The sequence below is a fragment of the Cnephaeus nilssonii genome (genome assembly GCF_951640355.1).
Source record: "Cnephaeus nilssonii genome assembly, chromosome: 1".
Taxonomy (NCBI): domain Eukaryota; kingdom Metazoa; phylum Chordata; class Mammalia; order Chiroptera; family Vespertilionidae; genus Cnephaeus; species Cnephaeus nilssonii.
The window spans coordinates 46,161,429-46,180,091 of NC_137072.1; the positions used below are offsets into that span (position 1 = coordinate 46,161,429).

Genomic DNA, 18,663 nt, shown 5'->3' on the forward strand with positions numbered 1-18,663 from the left:
CGCTGCCAGCGCCCAGTGCTGGCCCTGATAGCTCAGCACTGTCAGTGGATGTGAGCGGTGGCTGCCGGCCCTGATCGCCCCTCAGGGCTTCTCCACCTCCCCCTGCTCCTGAGGGGCTATTGGGGCCGGCAGCCGCCTCTCGCATCGGCTGATAACACCAGCCCCAATCACTCCACACCATCATTGGGTGCAAACAGGGCTGGCGCCGTCAGCATGTGGGAGCGGGGCTGCCAGCAGACAGTGGACCGGGAGGCTGTGGTGGTAGGGGCTAGGCAGGGGCGTGGAGGATGGGCCGAGACCTGCTCCTGTGCCCACGGCAGCCTCGTGGCCAACAGTTCTTTTCAAGGTGCCCGAATTCATGCCTGGGCTCCTAGTTATGTATGATTATTACACAAGTAATTTTTATTAAAAAATAATTTTAAATAAAGGTAAGCAAAAAAGAAAAGAAATCATCCAACTGCTATTAATACCTTGCTTTCCTTGCTTACATCCTGTCTTTCTTTCTTTGTCCTTTATTTTCTCTTTTTTTTTTCTACCTACCCACCTGAAGTGCTAATAAACATACAATTAGAGTACACATAATTTTTGCAATCTGCTTTTTCACTTGAAAGTATAGTAAAAAATCTTCTCGTCATTAAAACGTTCTAAAGCATCATTTTAATGACTACTTAAATACATTAACCTCCAGCCTGCTGACTTTTGAAGCATTTCTTAAACAATAATATACTACATATATAGCATTATTATTATTACTGTAAGTAGTTGAAAATGTAAAGATGGAAGGCCAGACAATGAATTTAGAATTAGCAGCCAAAACAACTAACTTCTAAGAAGTCAAAAATTACATCCTCAGCATTATGTATGTGGGGGGGGGGGGGAAGTGCACTTATTCTCAGACATTGAAATTCCCACCAAAACTGGGTTCTAGCTATTATTAAACCCAGTCCTTCTGAGAAGTACCAAAGATTGCATCACAGTAGTCCAGCATCCTGCTTGCCACACAAGGCATCTTAGAGGCTGTGGTGTTTGTGAATGTGATGGGCACTCCTGTGGTTATGTTATATGGCAAAGGTGAAGGGATTTTGCAGAAGTGCCTAATAAATTGGCTTTGAGTTAGTCAAAGCTTATCTTGAATAGCCAGACTTGATGAGAGATTTGAAACCAGAAAGATGCTCACCTGCTGGCCTTGAAGAAGCAAACAGCCCTGCTGTGAACCGCTTGGAGATCACCACATACACATTTCTGAGAGCAGCCTCTCAGTGATGAGAGGCCTCATGGCCGTTGGCTGATGACCAGCAAGGAAATAGAGGCCTCAGTCCTACTGGCACTGAATTCATCCAACAACTGCAAACTTGGAAGGGAACCTCAAGTTTCAAAAAGGGCGCAGACCAGCAAAAGTCCAGGCTGCAGCTCTGTGAGATGCTAAGCAGGGCCCCTAGATAAGCTGTGCCTGGATTCCTAACCATGAAAATGGTGAGCTAATAAATGTATGTTGTTTTAAGCTACCTATTTTGTGATAATTTGTTATGCATCATGGAAAATTAATACATATCATGCTGTTACTATTTGATGAGCAAAAGGGGAATACATTATAATGGGAAAGCATATTTTTTTACTGCTTTTTGATATAGCATAGAGAGTAAAGAAGTTAAAATTTAAGTCCCTTATTATAAATCAGTCCTACCAGTTTGTGAATATCCATTGTTTCATCCCCATTATTCTACAGAGTCTCTGGATCATAAATTAGGAGAGCTTCTGAAACACTCAGAGAAAGTCCCTGCTTTCTGCCTGTGGGGTGCATGTAAGATTCCGAATGAGTTGGTACTGAGGCCCCAATATGTAGATTGACAGTACCTCCCAGTTACACCTGTTTGGTGTCTCATCTGGTAAGCACTGTCTTTCATTAACAAACGTTTTTCATTACAGGTAGCAAGTTATATTTTCACCCTACCTTAAGACTTCTGATCCACTATAACCATTCTAGAAAATGCTGAAAGCTCTTTACCCAACAATTTTTCTTGATTGGGTGGAAGAATTGATAAATAGAAGTTAAGCCTCCAGAGCAGTGGTTTCTACCCTTTTTCAATCAAATTTCCCTTTGAAAATCCAGTGAAAGATATGGACTTCTTTTGCTATAGTTATACACATAAGCAGACACTTTGGAACATATTTGAGGAGATTCATGAAACCTCCCAAATCCCATTCACAGAACCCTTTTATTTTTTTGAATTCTTCCAGGTTAAAAACAGCTTTAGTGTAAAAGTCACACAGCCAATAAAGTCTTATGTCAATCAGAATTTGCCTGTTTCTGACTGATTTTTAGGCCCCACTGAATCCCCTGAATATCAAATAGAGGCCAAGGCCAACCATCCATCTGTCTTTCTTGCCAGGATTCACTACAACCAGCAATAAGGCTAGATTACAGCTGATAACCTCCCTTGACAATGTGCTGTTGCAATTCTGGAAGAGAGCAAGGGAAGTGTTGCTGCCATGGTAGGAAAGGATAGAGAAAGAAATGCTGACGCCAAGTGTCATCCAATTAAGGCAGTACAGGTTTCAGTTGATATTCCTGATAATAAAATAAAATCAAGAACAAAAGTCTAAATAGTCACACAAAAAAACTGCTTTGTAGGATACCTCAAATGTGCACATTACAATAAACAGTGTATTCTCACTGTTCACAAAGATGATACAATTTACTCCCACTTTTCAATCACTTTAGAAAATCAATTTATTAAAAATGGAGGTAGATAGTTTCTGTTGCCTAAGATAAATTGTTAAGTGAAAAAAGATTATTTAACACATGCATGTTCCCACTAATATAAATATGTGTTTGTATATGCACAATGTCTGAAAAGATCATCTGAATATTGCCTCTGAATCAGAGTATAACTGGGGAAGGAATTAATATATATTATATATACAACTAGAGGCTCAGTGCACAAAATTTGTGCGGGGGGGGGGGGGGTTGTGTGTGTCCCTCAGCCCAGCCTGCACCCTCTCCAATCTGGGACCCCCTTGAGTGATGTCCGACTGCCCGTTTAGGCCCGATCCATCCAGGACTGCTGGCTCCCAACCACTCACCTGCCTGCCTGCCTGATTGTCCCTAAACACTTCTGCCTGCCAGTCTGATCACACCCTAACCACTCTTCTGCCAGCCTGATCAATGCCTAACTGCTCCCCTGCTGGCCCGATTGCCCCTAACTGCCCACCCCTGCAGGCCTGGTTCTCCCCAACTGCCCTCCTCTGCCAGCCTAGTCACCCCTAACTGCCCTCTCCTGCAGGCCTGGTCACCCCCAAAGCCCTCCTCTGCCAGCCTGGTCACCCCCAACTGCCCTCCCTTGCAGGCCTGGTCCCCCACAACTGCCTTCCCCTGCAGGCCTGATCGCCCACAACTACCCTCCCTTGCAGGCCTGGTCCCTCCCATCTGCCCTCCCCTGCTGGCCTGATCGCCCACAACTGCCCTCTCCCGCCAGCCATCTTGTGGGGGCCATCTGTGTCCACATGGGGACAGCCATCTTTGACCACATGAGGGTGGCCATGTTGTGTGTTGGAGTGATGGTCAATTTGCATATTACCTCTTTATTATATAGGATCTTTCTACTTTTTAAACTTTTCACAAATACCATGTATTACCCTTATAAAAAACAAAATTAATTAATAAAAAGCCACTAAAGAAAAAAGCAACTTAAAAAAAGAACCAGGTAATTGGGTAGTTGATCACCACTTGAGGATTAATAGTTAAATATATTGAAACTTTCTGAAGTAGAAAAAAGGAACTCTACATTATAGTTAACTTACCATTTTGCAGAAGAATCATCCCAATTGCCTTTGCATTGATGCATTGAGGGAAAAGTAGCTCTTAAAAAATGTCATTATATGTTATGTGTCATTTTACAAGATTAAAAACAGCCAATTCATAGATAACTCAATGAAGATATTGCCCTCAGAAGATTTAGGAACCGTTTTCCACAGGCTACTGGTGGCGGCAATCTGCTCAGTGTGAGCTGTTTTTCTCTGATGGGGGGAGTATCAGAAGACCATCTTCACTCTAAGTGCATCACAGCAGGGTAAAAACAGCACCACCACTTACTGAGTGTCACTCTGTGCCGGGCACTTTACATACCCACATTATCCCTACTCCTCACATAAACTCTGCAAAATAGGAATTACTGTCCTTATTCCTGCATTTGAGGAAACAGACTCAGAGAATGAATTCCCTGCAAATACCTGCACAGAGAGGAAGCGTTAATAGAGTTAGGTCTTGACGTCAAAGCTGATGCTCTTCCACCAATTCTTACAGTAAGAAACAGCATCATCAGCGAGAACATCTTTCATGATTTGAACAGCCAAGCATCTTTACATCAAGGTTGAAATTCTTACCTGCTCATCTACCTCTTGAAAACTGTCAACATCAGTGCCATTTGTTTCAAACTTTCCACATGTGCCACTAAGAGATGAGCTGCTGTCACTTATGCTACCTTCTGGGGTGCTTGTGACACTGTCCCTAGTTGGCCGCGAAGACACAAAGAGGCTGATGTTATCAAAGTCATCATCACAGGACCTGTTCTCAGCACCCACCTTCTGTACTTTTGCCGGGTTGTAGGGTTTTAGGAAGGAAGCATACACATATCCTTTAATAACTAGACAGGAGTAAAAAGAAAGAAGAAACAAGGTCATTCGTATACACTTTCCAAACATTTGTGTTTAGAGAAGCACACAGAGGTCCCTGGGAAAGACTCAACCAGAAGAGAGGCGATCGTTCCGTGCATCTTAAGCAAATCACTTACTTCCTGTGTCAACAAGCCACCTGCTCGTACTCCCCAATGGATCTTTCTGCTCCATCACAGCCACCAACTCCCCTTCCAGAAGATTGATGTCATATTCTTGTGTAGCATTGCATTTACGCTTAGCTTGGTAGAGTTCCTCTGTACTGTATGTGGACAGAAGTTTGGAGCGGTGAGTGTCAGTTTGACGTGGCACTTCTGGCTGGGAGAGGTAAGGAGAAATTTTGGTTTAGACAGCTGTGTTCTAAAATCCTCATTGGGTTGCTAAATACTTCTCTGGAATTTTTTTAAATGTTGAAGCCATACATGGATCTGGGATTATTTCAGTGCTGAGGCATAGATTGGGCTATTATTGTGAAGTATCCAGCTGAGTTATACAGTGAAAAAATCTCTAGTTAGCACACGAGGGCAGTGTTGTAGAAAAGAAAGCAAATTCAAAGAAAATAAGAAGGCAGAGGTTCTAATCCCTCTCTTATGCTGAACGTGTTTTACTTTTTTGTCATACTGTAGACATGTTCTTGAATATTAAGCACTTGATAAATATTTAATTAAGTAAATTTTAGATGTGTATGTCTTTTTCTGGGAAATAATATCAGTAAACTAGGCAGGAAGGAGTCAAGGGGCCTAGTCCCGTCCCAGCTCTGCCACTAAGTGACTTTGAAAAGGCCACTTCATCTCTGCAGCCTGGGATTCCTTATCTGGAAAAAGTGAAAGGTTTGAACTATACAATTTAGCTCTATAAAATTCTATTATTTACTCAACAGATACTTATAAAGTATCTAGCTTATGTCAGACACCATTTTAGTTGCTTGGAATAAATACATCATGTACAAAACAGATAAAAATCTATACGCTTAGAGTTCATAGTGTAGAGAGTAAAAAGAGACAAAAGTGTCTTGCATAAAATAAGTGTGTAAATGACAGGATATTAGAATGAGGTAAGTGATATGGAAAATAATATAAATTATAGTTTAAATAAGGCAAAGAAGTGACAGTCATCATTGGCATGAATGTTACCAAACTCACCAGAATTTGCACAGGCTTCTTCTTTTCAAAACTAAGTTTTCTCTCAATAAATGTGGCACTGTTGTCCTTTATAAAATTCAGATTTTGAACCTCTTCTAGTACTCTATTCTGCATTTCAGATATGTTTGAAACCAACAATGGTACCTATAGGCAGAAATAACATGACATTGTTCCAAGACAACTACTTAACCAGGTTAGGTACTGAGTTTAGTAGAGATGTGGCAAACAGTTGAGAAAGTACAGGGTAGTTCCACAGTGAACAATTAGGTCAGCATTAGAATCAGAAATAAAAATGGCCTAATTTTCCATCTCCATAAATCCCATTAAAATGATATGGATAATTTTTTTTAAAAAAAGATTCAAGCCCAATAAAAGGAGAACAGAAGGAAAAATAGCAATAAAGTTTTGAGGAAAAGGCTCAGGAATTGATGGTAGTAGTCACATTTAATGTGTTGGGCGGGATAGTGGGAAGTGGAAAGAGGCTACATGGTTTTAAAACAAATCAGCAAATTTTTTGACATGCTTCCCACCAAGAGGTGGAATCCATGTCCCCTCCCCTCAAAACAAGGTGGGCCTTTATGATCACCTCTAGGAGTAGAATGTTGAAATGAATAGAACAATGGAAAAGATGCTGTCTGACTTTCAAGATTTGGCTAAAAAAGACCACACAGTGTCTGCTGGGTTCTCTTGGGACACTCATTCTTGGGAGACATTCATCACCATGAAAGAAGTCCAACTGCACTATGCCACTGTATCAAAAGGCCATGTTGAAATATCAGTGAGAAGAGTGACAGAAGGATCTTGAATATTTATAGGGGCACTTCTCATAATAGCCCAAAAGTGGAAATAACCCAAATGTTCAACTGATAAATGGTTAAATAAAATGTGGCTTATCCATACTACGGAGTATTTTGGGGCAATAAAAAGAATTAAGTACAGAAACACACTAAAACATGGATGGACCTTGAAAATATGCTGAGTGTGAGAGCCAGTCACGAAAAAAAAAAACACAGCAAAAAACAAACCACATATTGTATAATTCTGCTTATATCAAAAGTCCATTTGTGTCGATACAGAAAGGAGATTGGTGGTCACCTAGGGCTGGGAAGTGAGGGGGAAAGGTGGAGTCACCACTAATGGTTCAGAGCTTCTTTTGGGTGTGATGACAATGTTCTAAAATTGACTGTGGTGATGGTTGCACAACTCCTGTGAATATACAAAAAAAAAAATGTATATTTTAAGTAGATGGGCTTTATGGTATGTAAATGATACCTCATTAAAGTTTTTACCCTCAAAACAGGGGGCTGGTCCTGTACTATGTCACAGCTATGCAGTAGACCAGTATAAACCTGTAAAAGGAATAAGGCAGCTCTCTGTGTGTGGACACGGATGCCTCCCAGGATGTTAAATGCAAGTTGCATGGGGGGTGGGAGCTGGTGGAGAGAGGTCAATGGGGGGAAAAGGAGACATATGTAATACTTTCAACAATACATAATTTTTAAAAAAAAGCAAATTGCAGAAGGGTGCTATGGCATGCTAGTTTTGTGTAGGGAATAACAATATATATGCAAATGTACTTTTAATGACTCAAAGGAGCCCTAAGTGAATAAAGATAAACTAATAACCATGGGGTGGGAGCAGGAGATGGGATGGTTAGGGGACAGGAGTGGGTGTGCAACTGCTTATATATTTTACATAGTTTTGCCTTTTGAACCATGTAAGTGTAACAGCTGATTATTCAATATAATTTAAAGGATAAATTAATTAGACACCCAATAAAAAAATAAAGTAGGAACAATTAATTTTCCTCCAAATGTCCATTAAATACCTAGCCAGCTGAATGAGTACTAATACATGTGAAATTAGGGGCCAGGAAACCAAGCTGACTTTCTAAAGTTGATATTAAGATGCAAATACTTTTCTTTCTCTTCAGAAAATAATTATAAAACCATATTCTAATGGAAGGCTAAATGAAATGTACACACATATTTTTACACACACACACACACACACACACACACACACACACTTTGGAGCAAAGCAAAATGAAGACTGGTTTGACAATTATCCTACCTCGTCATTCCACTGAGATGGGCTGCTTTTTGAACCTCATCTTAGTCATGGTTAACACTGAAAAACTATTGCATGGGAAGAGAAGGCAAAATATGAATTGAGAAGCTACAACATAGCATCAGGCAGGTGGAGCGACATTGGTGTCACCTGCAATAGCTGAACGTGGGTCGGCATTTGAAAAGGAATCTCCAAAACGAACTGCAAGTGTCTCAGTCATAGCAAACCCAAACTAGGAAACTATCTTTTCCCAGTAGCTTCCTATGGAAAACCGCACAGGCACTCACACGCACTCGCAGGCACTCACACGCACCACACTGGTGCAAGCTATGGACAGGACTGTTTTGCACGGACACTGTCTCCAATAGATGCCCAGACCGAGGTGGCCAGGTGCTGGTGCTGTGCTTACCGGCCCTGCCGTGGAATACAGCTGCTGTTTCACCAGCGTCAGGTCCCGGAGGAGCGTGATGAAACTGCACAGACAGTTCAACAGAATCTTGCGTGCGGCCTGGTTGAACACCTGGAGCTCCTCCACAAGCTGGGCGTTGAGGGCCTCATACTCCTTTTTGGCCAAGTCTGACTCCTCCCCTGCTGCCCGCTGCAGGTAGCTGTTGTAGTCCAGCAGCTTGTCATAGCGTTTCTGGATGAGTTTCTGAGGCCCTGGGAACAGGGTCAGCAGGGCTGACAGGGGCGTCAGGACGAGCTTCTGTAAGTGAGCTGCCTGCGGAGAGAGGAAAGAATCCGGTCACAGAGCAGCCAGCGCTGCTATCCCTGGGCTTCCTTCCTCCCTGCAGGAGCAGCAAGGTATCTAGCCAAGTTAAAGAAGGGCCTAATCATTTTCCCGGCATTGGGATCATCTCCGTCCACGCTTTCCCCTTCCCTCTCTTTCTATTACCGGTGCCAGCACGTGGAGGGAGGGGGTGGCCTCCAGCCTGTGACTGCCCAGACTGCATAAATGATTCACCTGTCATTTTGCTGGCAATAAAAGAGAGTCCGTCTTAGAAGAGACATCTGCCCTGATTTCCTGGCGACCCTCGTAGCTAATTATGGTAGTGGAACTGTATCCCCTATACAGATAGTACCCCCTTGTTATAGGTATTTTGCTCCCGTGATAGAAACGACCACAGAGCTATTGCTTCCTCTTTAAATACACGGAAGGATTAAGCCAATGCTGATTCTGTGTCCTAAATTGCTACATTTTAGGTCTGAGGCATTGAACTTCATATTAATGCCAAACCCCATGCCAGACCCTGAGCACCCTATGTTTCACTTCTCCTCTTTGCATTTCTTTCCTACCCTTCTATTCTGAAGGGCACTTGTACCCTAGGTTCACTGACCATCCTTTAGCATACATGCTTGGCTTATGTGATTATGTTATGGCAATTTGGAAGCAGGTTTCCTTTTGTACCCCGAAATATGTCCTAGGGAATCAGACTGAGAAGCAGCTGCTATTAATTAACTTAGATGGCCTCTGGTAACTTTATCTGAACTCATGGGAAATCTAGGAGAGAGGAGAAACCCATCTTTATTGGCACGAGCAATAGCCAACCCAGATTAAATTTGATGTCTAATTTATAAAATAATCCATATGCACCAGCAAACTGTTAAATGAGTCCTTTGGCTAAGCAAATAATCTGTTTCCTGTTCTGGAATGAATTGCTGTGTCTGTGACATGAATGGACTCTCTAGGTAGTCTACTTACAATACTGCACTATAATTACAATATATATGTCATGTGACATAGACATGAGCCAATTCACTGTGCATGGGAATTGTAGTCAGAACAAATAAGAATCAGATTTTACTTTAAGATTTTGTCCTATAAAAATGTGTAGATAAGTATCTCTCATGTTTAGATAAAAACAACTTCTGTGCTTTCAGATAGATGTTTGATTTTTAAACAGAGTTCAAATATATGTTACCAATAAAAAGTTACTTTCATGTTGAGTTTTCTGATAATTATTTAAATTTATCCTAACTTATCATCTTGTGGTGTTATGCAAGGTAGGAATACCTTGTCTCGTCTTCCTGTTGAATTCTGGAGTATATATATATATATATATATATATATATATATATATATTTGAGTATATATATATATATATATATATATATATATATATATATATACTGTATAATAAAAGCATAATATGCTAATTAGACCAGACAGCCGGATGACCTTCCGGATGTCCTTCAAAAAGCCAGGGCTGCGAGGGCCGAGCCCCTTGTACGAATATATATATGGCATAAACACATTTATTTACTAACGGGAGAGTCGATCCTAATTAAACCAACTCAGAAATAGTTGCATGTAAAATGTTTGTGATAACTGAACACAGTAATGGGAAAAAAGCGTGGAGAGATTTGCTCATTGAACTGAGCTTGTTTATCCTCATGGCTAATTCCCATCCAGAAGGATGATGGCATTTTTACTCCACTTTCTCATAGATCCGAGTAGAGTTGACATTGTTCATGACGCCTTCCACCACTAACTTCCCGCCTTCCCGCCTCCTGTGATGGTGCTCTCCTTCCCCTCCCGGCCCACTCCTGGTGCTGGACCAGCGCGCCTTGACGAAGTTGCAGACGGTCTGAGCTTTTCTCCCATCAGCTGTGGTCTCTTCAAACTTCTCGCCCAGGTTTCGTGAGAACTGTGTGATCTTCACTGTGCTCTCGGTTTTGATGGTGAGGTTTTTGCCATCGGAAGTGAATGCAGTCTGGCATGGCCATGGCACCCATTTCCGCAGCCTAATTCCCTCCTGTACTCCTGGGAGCCTTTGCTCTCCACTAAGCGCCACCTCCCTACCAGCTGCTGAATGGAGGCCATGGTGGGCGCGGGGTCGTGAGGGGACCTGAGCGGAGCAGAGCGCGGTGATGGGAGCGTGGAGGTCTCTGGAGCCTTCTTAATGAGGGAGAAGCTATATGCCATGTTTTTACATTGTGCTCAATAAATATTTATTGACTTAGTTAATGAATTGAAGTTAAACTAAAGAGCAAACCTTTAAGGACTTTTCTAAAATATGCTTGCTCCAATTAAGCCTAATGTATAAGAACTAGCCACACTCTTTCCATTTAACATGTCACAAAAACTTCTCGCCCTCCTCCCTCTCTCATTTACCTAACCTAGCATCTTAGTTCAGATGTGATCCTGACTTTCCATGTTCCTGTGCTAGGAAAGCAAGGTGCTTCTCAATGTTTTTCTACTGTTGTGGAGGCTGTATCACTTCCCAGGACTTGGAAATATGTGGGGCTGCTCATTGGATGTCAGGACTTGAGAAGGAGGGACATTATGGAGATTTAGAACCTGGTCCATCAGGAATGCTAAACACCCTCCAACACAAGGGCCACTCAATGAAGATTTGTCTGACCCCAAATGCCAGTCATGCCAACATAATAATGCCACCTTCACGGACCTTCAAGATGATGACGGAAGCTATTGTATTTTATATGTAACACTTGAAATACTGTTATGAAATAACAATATCTATGGAACACAAGATGCTAAGTTAAAATTAGTATTATTCAGACTATTTTACCACCCAAATATTTTATTGGCTCAAGTATCTCTTTATGATTACCAAACTCTGTTTCATTATGATTCTGTATATTTTACTGAACTCTTAGAAAACAAATATTTACCACAGAACAGGAGATATAATATATGACTCTTATGTAAAAGCCCTTTCTCAATAGGAAGGCTTTACTTTTGAGCCTACAGTAGGTTAATAAAAGTCACATTTTCAGAGATTGTCTTCACACCCACCTGCGTAGGGACTCTAAGAAAATCGCAGCTTTCTAACTTCATAAATCCTTTCTGTATCACATGCACACTTAAACTAAATGTTGATTTTAGTTGCTCAGACACGTACTACCCCTAGAAACACAGTCTGGGATCCTCTTAATTTTTGGTTATAGTGAAATCTACACTAATCCACTTTAAAATATTTAATGATAAAAAATCTCCTGTTTAAAATCTACTAATTTTGACATTAGTATTTGCTTTAGTGCATGTTTTATTTCTAACCAGAAAAAAAATAAGTGAAAATCGGCTTTTCTGTTAACCGTACTATTAAATTTGCATTTACCTATGAAGATAAATAACTTACAAAGTCATCACAGGGATATGGGGCATTCCTTGGGGCCTCTGGATGCCCCCCCTCTTCTTCATCTTTGGTGCTTGAAATCTCCTGGAGCTCCAGCACACTCTGCAGGGCAAAGTGCATGGCATCCTGGAACCCAGAGCAAAGGTACACAGAGGGCAAAGTTCCAAAGTTAGTACAATGACACTCATCCCAAATGGGCACTTCATCAGCATCACCCTCCATTCCCACCGAGAGGTAAGAAGGAAAAAAAAGAAAAAGAATTCATCATGAGTACTCCGTACAAGGAGGTTACCTGTAGCAAACTATTTCCTCACTTCCTCCCATGTGTCACTTTCTCCTACTGCTCTTGATGATACCCTCTTTTATTAAGAGTCCATCTATTTGTTGTTGTTTATGTTAATTCTCATCCGAGGAAATCTTTCCATTGATTTTTAAAGATTGTGGAAGGGGAGGGTGGAGAGAAAGAGACACATTGAATGGTTGCCTCCTGCATGATCCCCAACCAGGGACGGTGATGGAACCTGCAACCAAGATACATGCCCTTGACTAGAATCAAATTCAGGACCCTTTGGTCTGTGGGCCGATGCTCTATCCACTGAGCCAAACCGGCTAGGGCAAGAATCCTAGCAAGAATCACTGGCGATTCTTCAGCATTCAATTATTATAGATCCCTTATTTTAAAAATCACTCCTCTTTTATGTTTGTCTTCCATTTTCCTTAGTGAATTTAATGCTGTCTTTAAGTGAAGATGTTCACATTTCTGTTGAATCAATTAGTGGAAATAGAAGACTTTCCTCTATTCCCAAGAGACATTTACTCCTTGAAATTTACATCAAGGGCAGGGTTCCCATTGCCCTTTTACAACTAAGTTTTGGGTTTTGTTTCCCCAAATGGCAGCGCTTTAGGAAAAGATGAGCAAACCTAATTGTAAAATCAGGCTTTGCATCAGTCAATAAATAAGGAAAGAATGTGGCTTGTTGGTTACATAGCATAGAACCTTGTCACCAAATCATTGTGCCCGACAATCCTCTGTTGTGATAACCTATCTAAGTGTTCATCTGCCTCTTAAAACTGGAAAATGGGAAGGGGACCATTGAACTGATATACATGTAATTCTACTAACTCTCTATGTTGCATCGTCATGACCCTGGTCAGGATGCTGTTAAGGACACTGTCTTCTTTATGAGATCCATCAGAACAAACTCCGGCCTGGTCTTCCTACTGAATATAATTATCCTGTTCTCCAATTGGTTTGTTTAAGCCTGATTCTCCACAAGGGCACCAAAACCTCATAGGGGACTGGAAATCTGTGGGGGTATTTTTGTCTTTTACTGTGGTTGTGTAGGAGTATTTGCATATTTTAATTTGAGTTATTTTGTTAGAATTTATTTTCACTTATATTGATTTTCTTTTATGTATGACTACCTACCGAAGGTTGAATTTCTTTCAGAGCTGTAAAGGGTGCATTGTGAAACACTGGATGTAAAATATACGCAGGCACTCAGTTTGTTTTAGGATTGTGTGATCACATGCCTTTTTGGAGGGTCAGCTGCTAGGTGGCAACTGCTAAATGTGAGACCCACCTGTGAGTTTTGTGGGTTTTTGAAACGGTCTTTATGTTATGCACTTTTTACTTTAAAACTTCTCTTCTAAGTTCATTTTATGTGCCTCTTTGGTTTTCTTTCACTTCTACTCTTAAATTTGCAAATATGTGTTTCTAGTCCCCTCCAAGGTTTGCGTGCCCTTGTTGAAAATCAGACTTAAACCAACTGGAGTACAGTCTAGTTACATTCAGTAGAAAGGCCAGTCAGGAGTTTATTTAGTCTAACAACATAAACAAAGAACATTGGTGCCGCGTCCGGAATTTTGAATTAGTGAGCTCATCTCCAGGGTAAAGAAAGCCTGTTGCTGACTCGCACCATGTGGCCATTGTGTGAGCCAACGTCCCACAGTCTGGCGAGATGGATGGGGGAAAGATTGAGCAGGTAAGGGAACAAAGAACAAAGCCACAGCCTTTATACTGGCTTCCTTCACCAGCAGTTTGGCGCACCCCAAATTGGATACAGTAGGTGTCATCGTATAATGAATGCACAGTCGATTTACTCTTCAGAATTACCACGGACATCGGTACCTGCTGGTAGAATCATGGAAGTCATGTCTCCCTTACCTGTACGTGTTGAAGACAGAATGAAATGTTCTTCACACAGTGCCTCGCGGTCTTTTCTAAAGATCTAAATAGCTTCTCTTCTCTATTAAAGGTGCTGTCTTTCACCTAAAATGTAGATGAGATTATTTATTTTTATAACTCAAATGAATCTGGTGTTTAAAGAAAAACATCACACATTGTATTGGCCAGCATATTACTGGAAACTCCCGGCTGGGATGAAAACCTCTGGTAAGCTGCCAACTGCCTCTAACACAGCTCTCTCTGCGGACTGCCACACGGCACAGCTGAGGTGCAGCGAAGCCACGTGGCACAGCTTCATTTGCCGTTCAGTTGTCACGCAGCTTCACCTATGTCACAGCAGCGGTAGGAGGTCAAATGTTTCTCTGCTGCTCTTAATGACATGTATTATGTATGTGCCCTTAAATTATATTATATCTGTGAGCTTATAAAATAATAAAAATAAAGTGAGAATTAAAAAGTGGAAAATAAAAAATTCGATCTACTGCCTGGAATTTCTTGTTTTGCTGTTATGTATGACACATTCCAATTTATTTCATGGTGGTCATTTAGAAAATATTCTTAGGTTCATGGCTAAAGAAATGTGATAATTTTTTATCAACTCAGATTTGAAAGATGATATATAATCTTAGCAAAACTAGCCCTCTCTTAAGAAAACTCGGCAGTTAAGGCACTGGTCACATGTATCCAGTTATTTTTTGTTATCTTATATGTTAAGCTTTCAGAAAAAAAATATGCTTTTTATATACTTGTAACCGTTTCTAGGAATGCACACCTATTATTGCCCTTAATGGTGAGAAGAGTTTCTTGGCAATCAAATGGCTAGAACCAGCCCCGTGTTGGCAAATCTGTGTGAACAGCAAATGTTTCATAGACTGTGGTGTGTATTCTTCAGTGTGGCACTGGCTAACAACCCTAGCTGTCTTCGGTTCATACATTTGTTCATTTAAAATTATTGACCTTAGAACTGAATACATAGAAAATGATGACATTTTTATTTTTAGCCGCCTTAATAATGCTCATCTAAAAAGACTTTTGCTTAAATGGGCGGCGTAGTTCTTTGTAATCCACACAAAATTTAACTCTTTGCCTTAGGATTTCTACGCACTAACCCAATTTAATGCATATAACAATAGGCTGTGGTAGATTGTTTTAAAATGCAGTTTTAAAAAACTCATCCCCAGCTATTTTGTTCAGTATATCTTGGCTGGTACCCAGATGGTTTATAAAATAAGAGGCTCAAGGATCACGCTATGAGAAATATGGCCCATTTCTCCTTCTCCATAGTCAAAACAGGCTGCTTTGTTTTGCTGGAATATGCTACTGTCTCTTTTCTGCTAGAAAAATTCTGTTTTTTTTTTTAAGGACTTGCTCAGTTGTCACCCTTCTACGAATGCTCTCTATCATTTCCATGCTCTCCACTGAGAAAATGAATTACTCCCTTGTATGTGCTCTCACAAAACTAGTCAATCATTTAAGCTATTCTCTCCAGTGATGCATTGCAGGAATTTTGTCTTAATAATAATAACAGCTAACATTTATTAATCACTATGTTCCAGACACTGTGCTAGACCCTGTCATCCATTTGCTCATTTTAATTCTTATACTGTACAACTCTATGGGTAGGTGCCGCGATTACTCCCATTTTGGACAAGAAACAGGTTTCAGAAGGAATGGCCGAGATGATTAACATTTTCCCTGTCATCCACTTTACTGATGGAATCGGCACCTCTAGTTTAAGGGAGACACCTGGCTGCCCTGCCAGTGCCTACCCTTCCCAGATTCCCTCGCAGCTGGCTCTGTCCTTGGAACTGGGTTTTTGTCAATAGGACGTGAGCAAAAGTGATGTGTCTCATTTCTGAATCTTGACCTTCGAACACCGTCCTTGGGGCTTGAATGAAGACCTGGCTGTGTCCCAGCTTCAACCAGGAAGATGAAGACAATGTGTTTAGGAGACAGCAACGCACACAATTGGGAGAACTGGGTTCTGAAGCATCTCAGGCAGAAGAGCCCATCTGGACCCACACGCAGGACTGTTACAAGAGGGAGACATAAATGACGGGCTGGCGGAAGCTTATGTTTTGGAATCTCTTGGTGACAGAAGCGTGGCCTTTACGCTAACTAACACAGGGAGTTAAAGAAGCTTGCAATGTTAATGGGTAGGACCAGGATTCAAAGCTAAGTGGTCTGAGATCAGAACCTCTTTGTATTCCCAGTCTCTCATACAGAGCCTGGCACCTAAGAGTTCAATACATGTGTGATGAATTGAATAGAATCTTCCTCTTGGGTAATAGTTTTATATCCTAACTCCGCCAAATATTTCCCCTGAGCTGCTGACAAGTGCAAAATGGGCTGATTTGAGATTTATCTCTTCCTCAGTCCAGCCCATGCAGCTGATTTTCTGATTAACAGTAAAATGCTTCATTGCTGACAGGACATCCTCTCAAAAGATTAAGGGGAAAATCTAATTAATATCCCTCCAGGCCACTTTCATGACAAAGCACGTTTAGCTCATGATTGAAAACTATCAGAAGGTGATGATAAATATGTTAAGGAATATAACAGCTTCTACAAAAGCCTGCCCAGAATGAAGCCGGGCCTATTGTTTCTCAGTGGAATTGTCTTAAATCAGAAGCAACATGTCAAAGCGTAGGGGAGGGTTGTTTGCACATATTTTCACACGCCTATGGAGGCTACCATCTCTTCTCACATGAATTCTCAGTTCAATTTTATGGCTGTTGTTTTTAGTGGCAATGTATTTTTTAAAATATTCACCCAAGGATATTTTTCCATTTATTTTTTTAAGAGAGAGTGGAAGGAAGAGAGAGAGAGAAAGAGAGAGAGAGAGAGAAAGAGAGAGAGAGAGAGAGAGAGAGAGAGAGAGAGAGAGAGAGAGAGATCAATATGGAAGAGACACATCAATTGATTGCCTCCCACACATACCCAGATCAGGGGCTGGGGATCAAGCTTGCAACCATGGTATGTGCCCTTGACTGGAATCAAACCCAGGACCCTTCAGTCCATGAGCTGACGCTCTATCCACTGAGCCACACCGGCCAGGGTGGCAATGTCTTGATTTTCCTTTCCCTGATCTGTGACCACACACCATAAATGTCCCAAACATCCCATATTGTACCTCTACATTGAGAGGAGGGGCCTGGAGTTACCTCCTGTATGCAATGGACCCAGCGAGCCCCTAGAAAAATATAAAGATGTAAGCAGAAGGATAAATGAGCCATGTGTTCCCAGAAAGCCCACATTGGATACGGTATGGGAAAGTCATCGCAGCCGGAGGAGGAAGTAAGAACAAGGCTCGGACAAAGTGCATTTACTCACAAGTCCTCCCCAGCACGCGGGGTCACTGGGCTTGGTTAAGTGGCAGGAAGAAGCTAAGAGAGAGTCTAAGCCAGAGTCTTTATTGGAGTTTTTGTGGGGAAACCCGACAGACACACTGGGCAGAGTAAGCAGTTTGAATACTTGTCCTGGGCTTGAGGCTCTCCAGGTTGTCTCTGATTGCTTGGTGCCCGGCCCCGGTATCGAGGGCAGAGGAATACTGGTGTGTGAATGAGATAGGGAGGTGGTGGGGGCTACGGATCCTGGATTGGTTGGTTTGCGAAGGAAAGAAGTGATCCCCACTGAGCCCTCGGCCATCTCTAAAAACAGGCTAGTCCTGGGCTCGGCTCGCTCCTCAACCAGCAAGCTTCTTAAAGATGTCAAAGCACCATAAAATACAGAAAGTAAAAGACCTGATTAATACGCCATGCATATAGGACTTTGTATCCATGTGGCAAGTGAGAAGTCTGAGCGCTATAAAAGGTAAATAGTAATACAAGGTAATGATATAAAATAATGATGATGTTGGTGGTGATGATGAGGATGCCAGTATTTATTGAGGGCTTCCCCGATGCGTTAGGTACTTTCTTTCTATGCATCATTTCACTTAATCCTCACAACCACTCCATGTGTTAGGTCCTAGTATAATTCCCCAATTTACAGATGGTTACATTGAATTTCAGTTATTTGACCAAAGACAAATATTAAATGACAGAGATAAAGTTCAAACCCAGGTATGGACGATTTCAAAGATTTTGCTCTTAATTCCTGCCCTGTGCTACCTCCTGTGATATGAACAGGGCTGCAACCGGGATCCACTCAGTGAGTTTGCCAGGCGGTCAGAGGAGGAAGAGGCCACTTCTAGCTCAGTGGTCGAAGAGCTACTGGGACCATGGAAAACGGAAAAAGAAGAACACAGCAGCTAGAGAGTGGGTCAGATAAGATGAGCCACCTAAAACCAATGCTGAGCCACCATCCGCTTGCCTCTAGTTAAAATTAAAACCTTTAGTTAGAGAGGTTAACATAATAAGAGATGAAATCATGCAAATGAGAAGGAAAATAAAAAGTACTATATAGTATCTAAAGAACATTCCTGCCCACTTTTGGTTAGAAGCCCACTCACTGTATTACCACCTACAGGCCATGAACTTACTATCTTGCG

General features: G+C 41.5%; 1 protein-coding gene and 1 pseudogene across 2 annotated transcripts in view; both read right to left on the reverse strand.

The window, feature by feature from the left end:
- The window catches only part of ARHGEF38 (Rho guanine nucleotide exchange factor 38), a 148,713-nt gene that overhangs the window by 3,256 nt on the left and 126,794 nt on the right, over positions 1–18,663 (reverse strand). Inside the window, exons 8-13 of the mRNA XM_079768954.1 lie at positions 14,151–14,255; positions 11,987–12,109; positions 8,293–8,604; positions 5,814–5,957; positions 4,791–4,989; positions 4,384–4,643 (exon numbers count right to left, since the gene is read on the reverse strand). Coding sequence (XP_079625080.1) covers positions 4,384–4,643; positions 4,791–4,989; positions 5,814–5,957; positions 8,293–8,604; positions 11,987–12,109; positions 14,151–14,255 — 1,143 coding nt within the window. The remainder of the gene's footprint in view (positions 1–4,383; positions 4,644–4,790; positions 4,990–5,813; positions 5,958–8,292; positions 8,605–11,986; positions 12,110–14,150; positions 14,256–18,663) is intronic.
- On the reverse strand, positions 10,313–10,707 carry LOC307098394 (fatty acid-binding protein 5-like; annotated as a pseudogene). The gene has a single exon. The product of its transcript is annotated as a fatty acid-binding protein 5-like (transcript).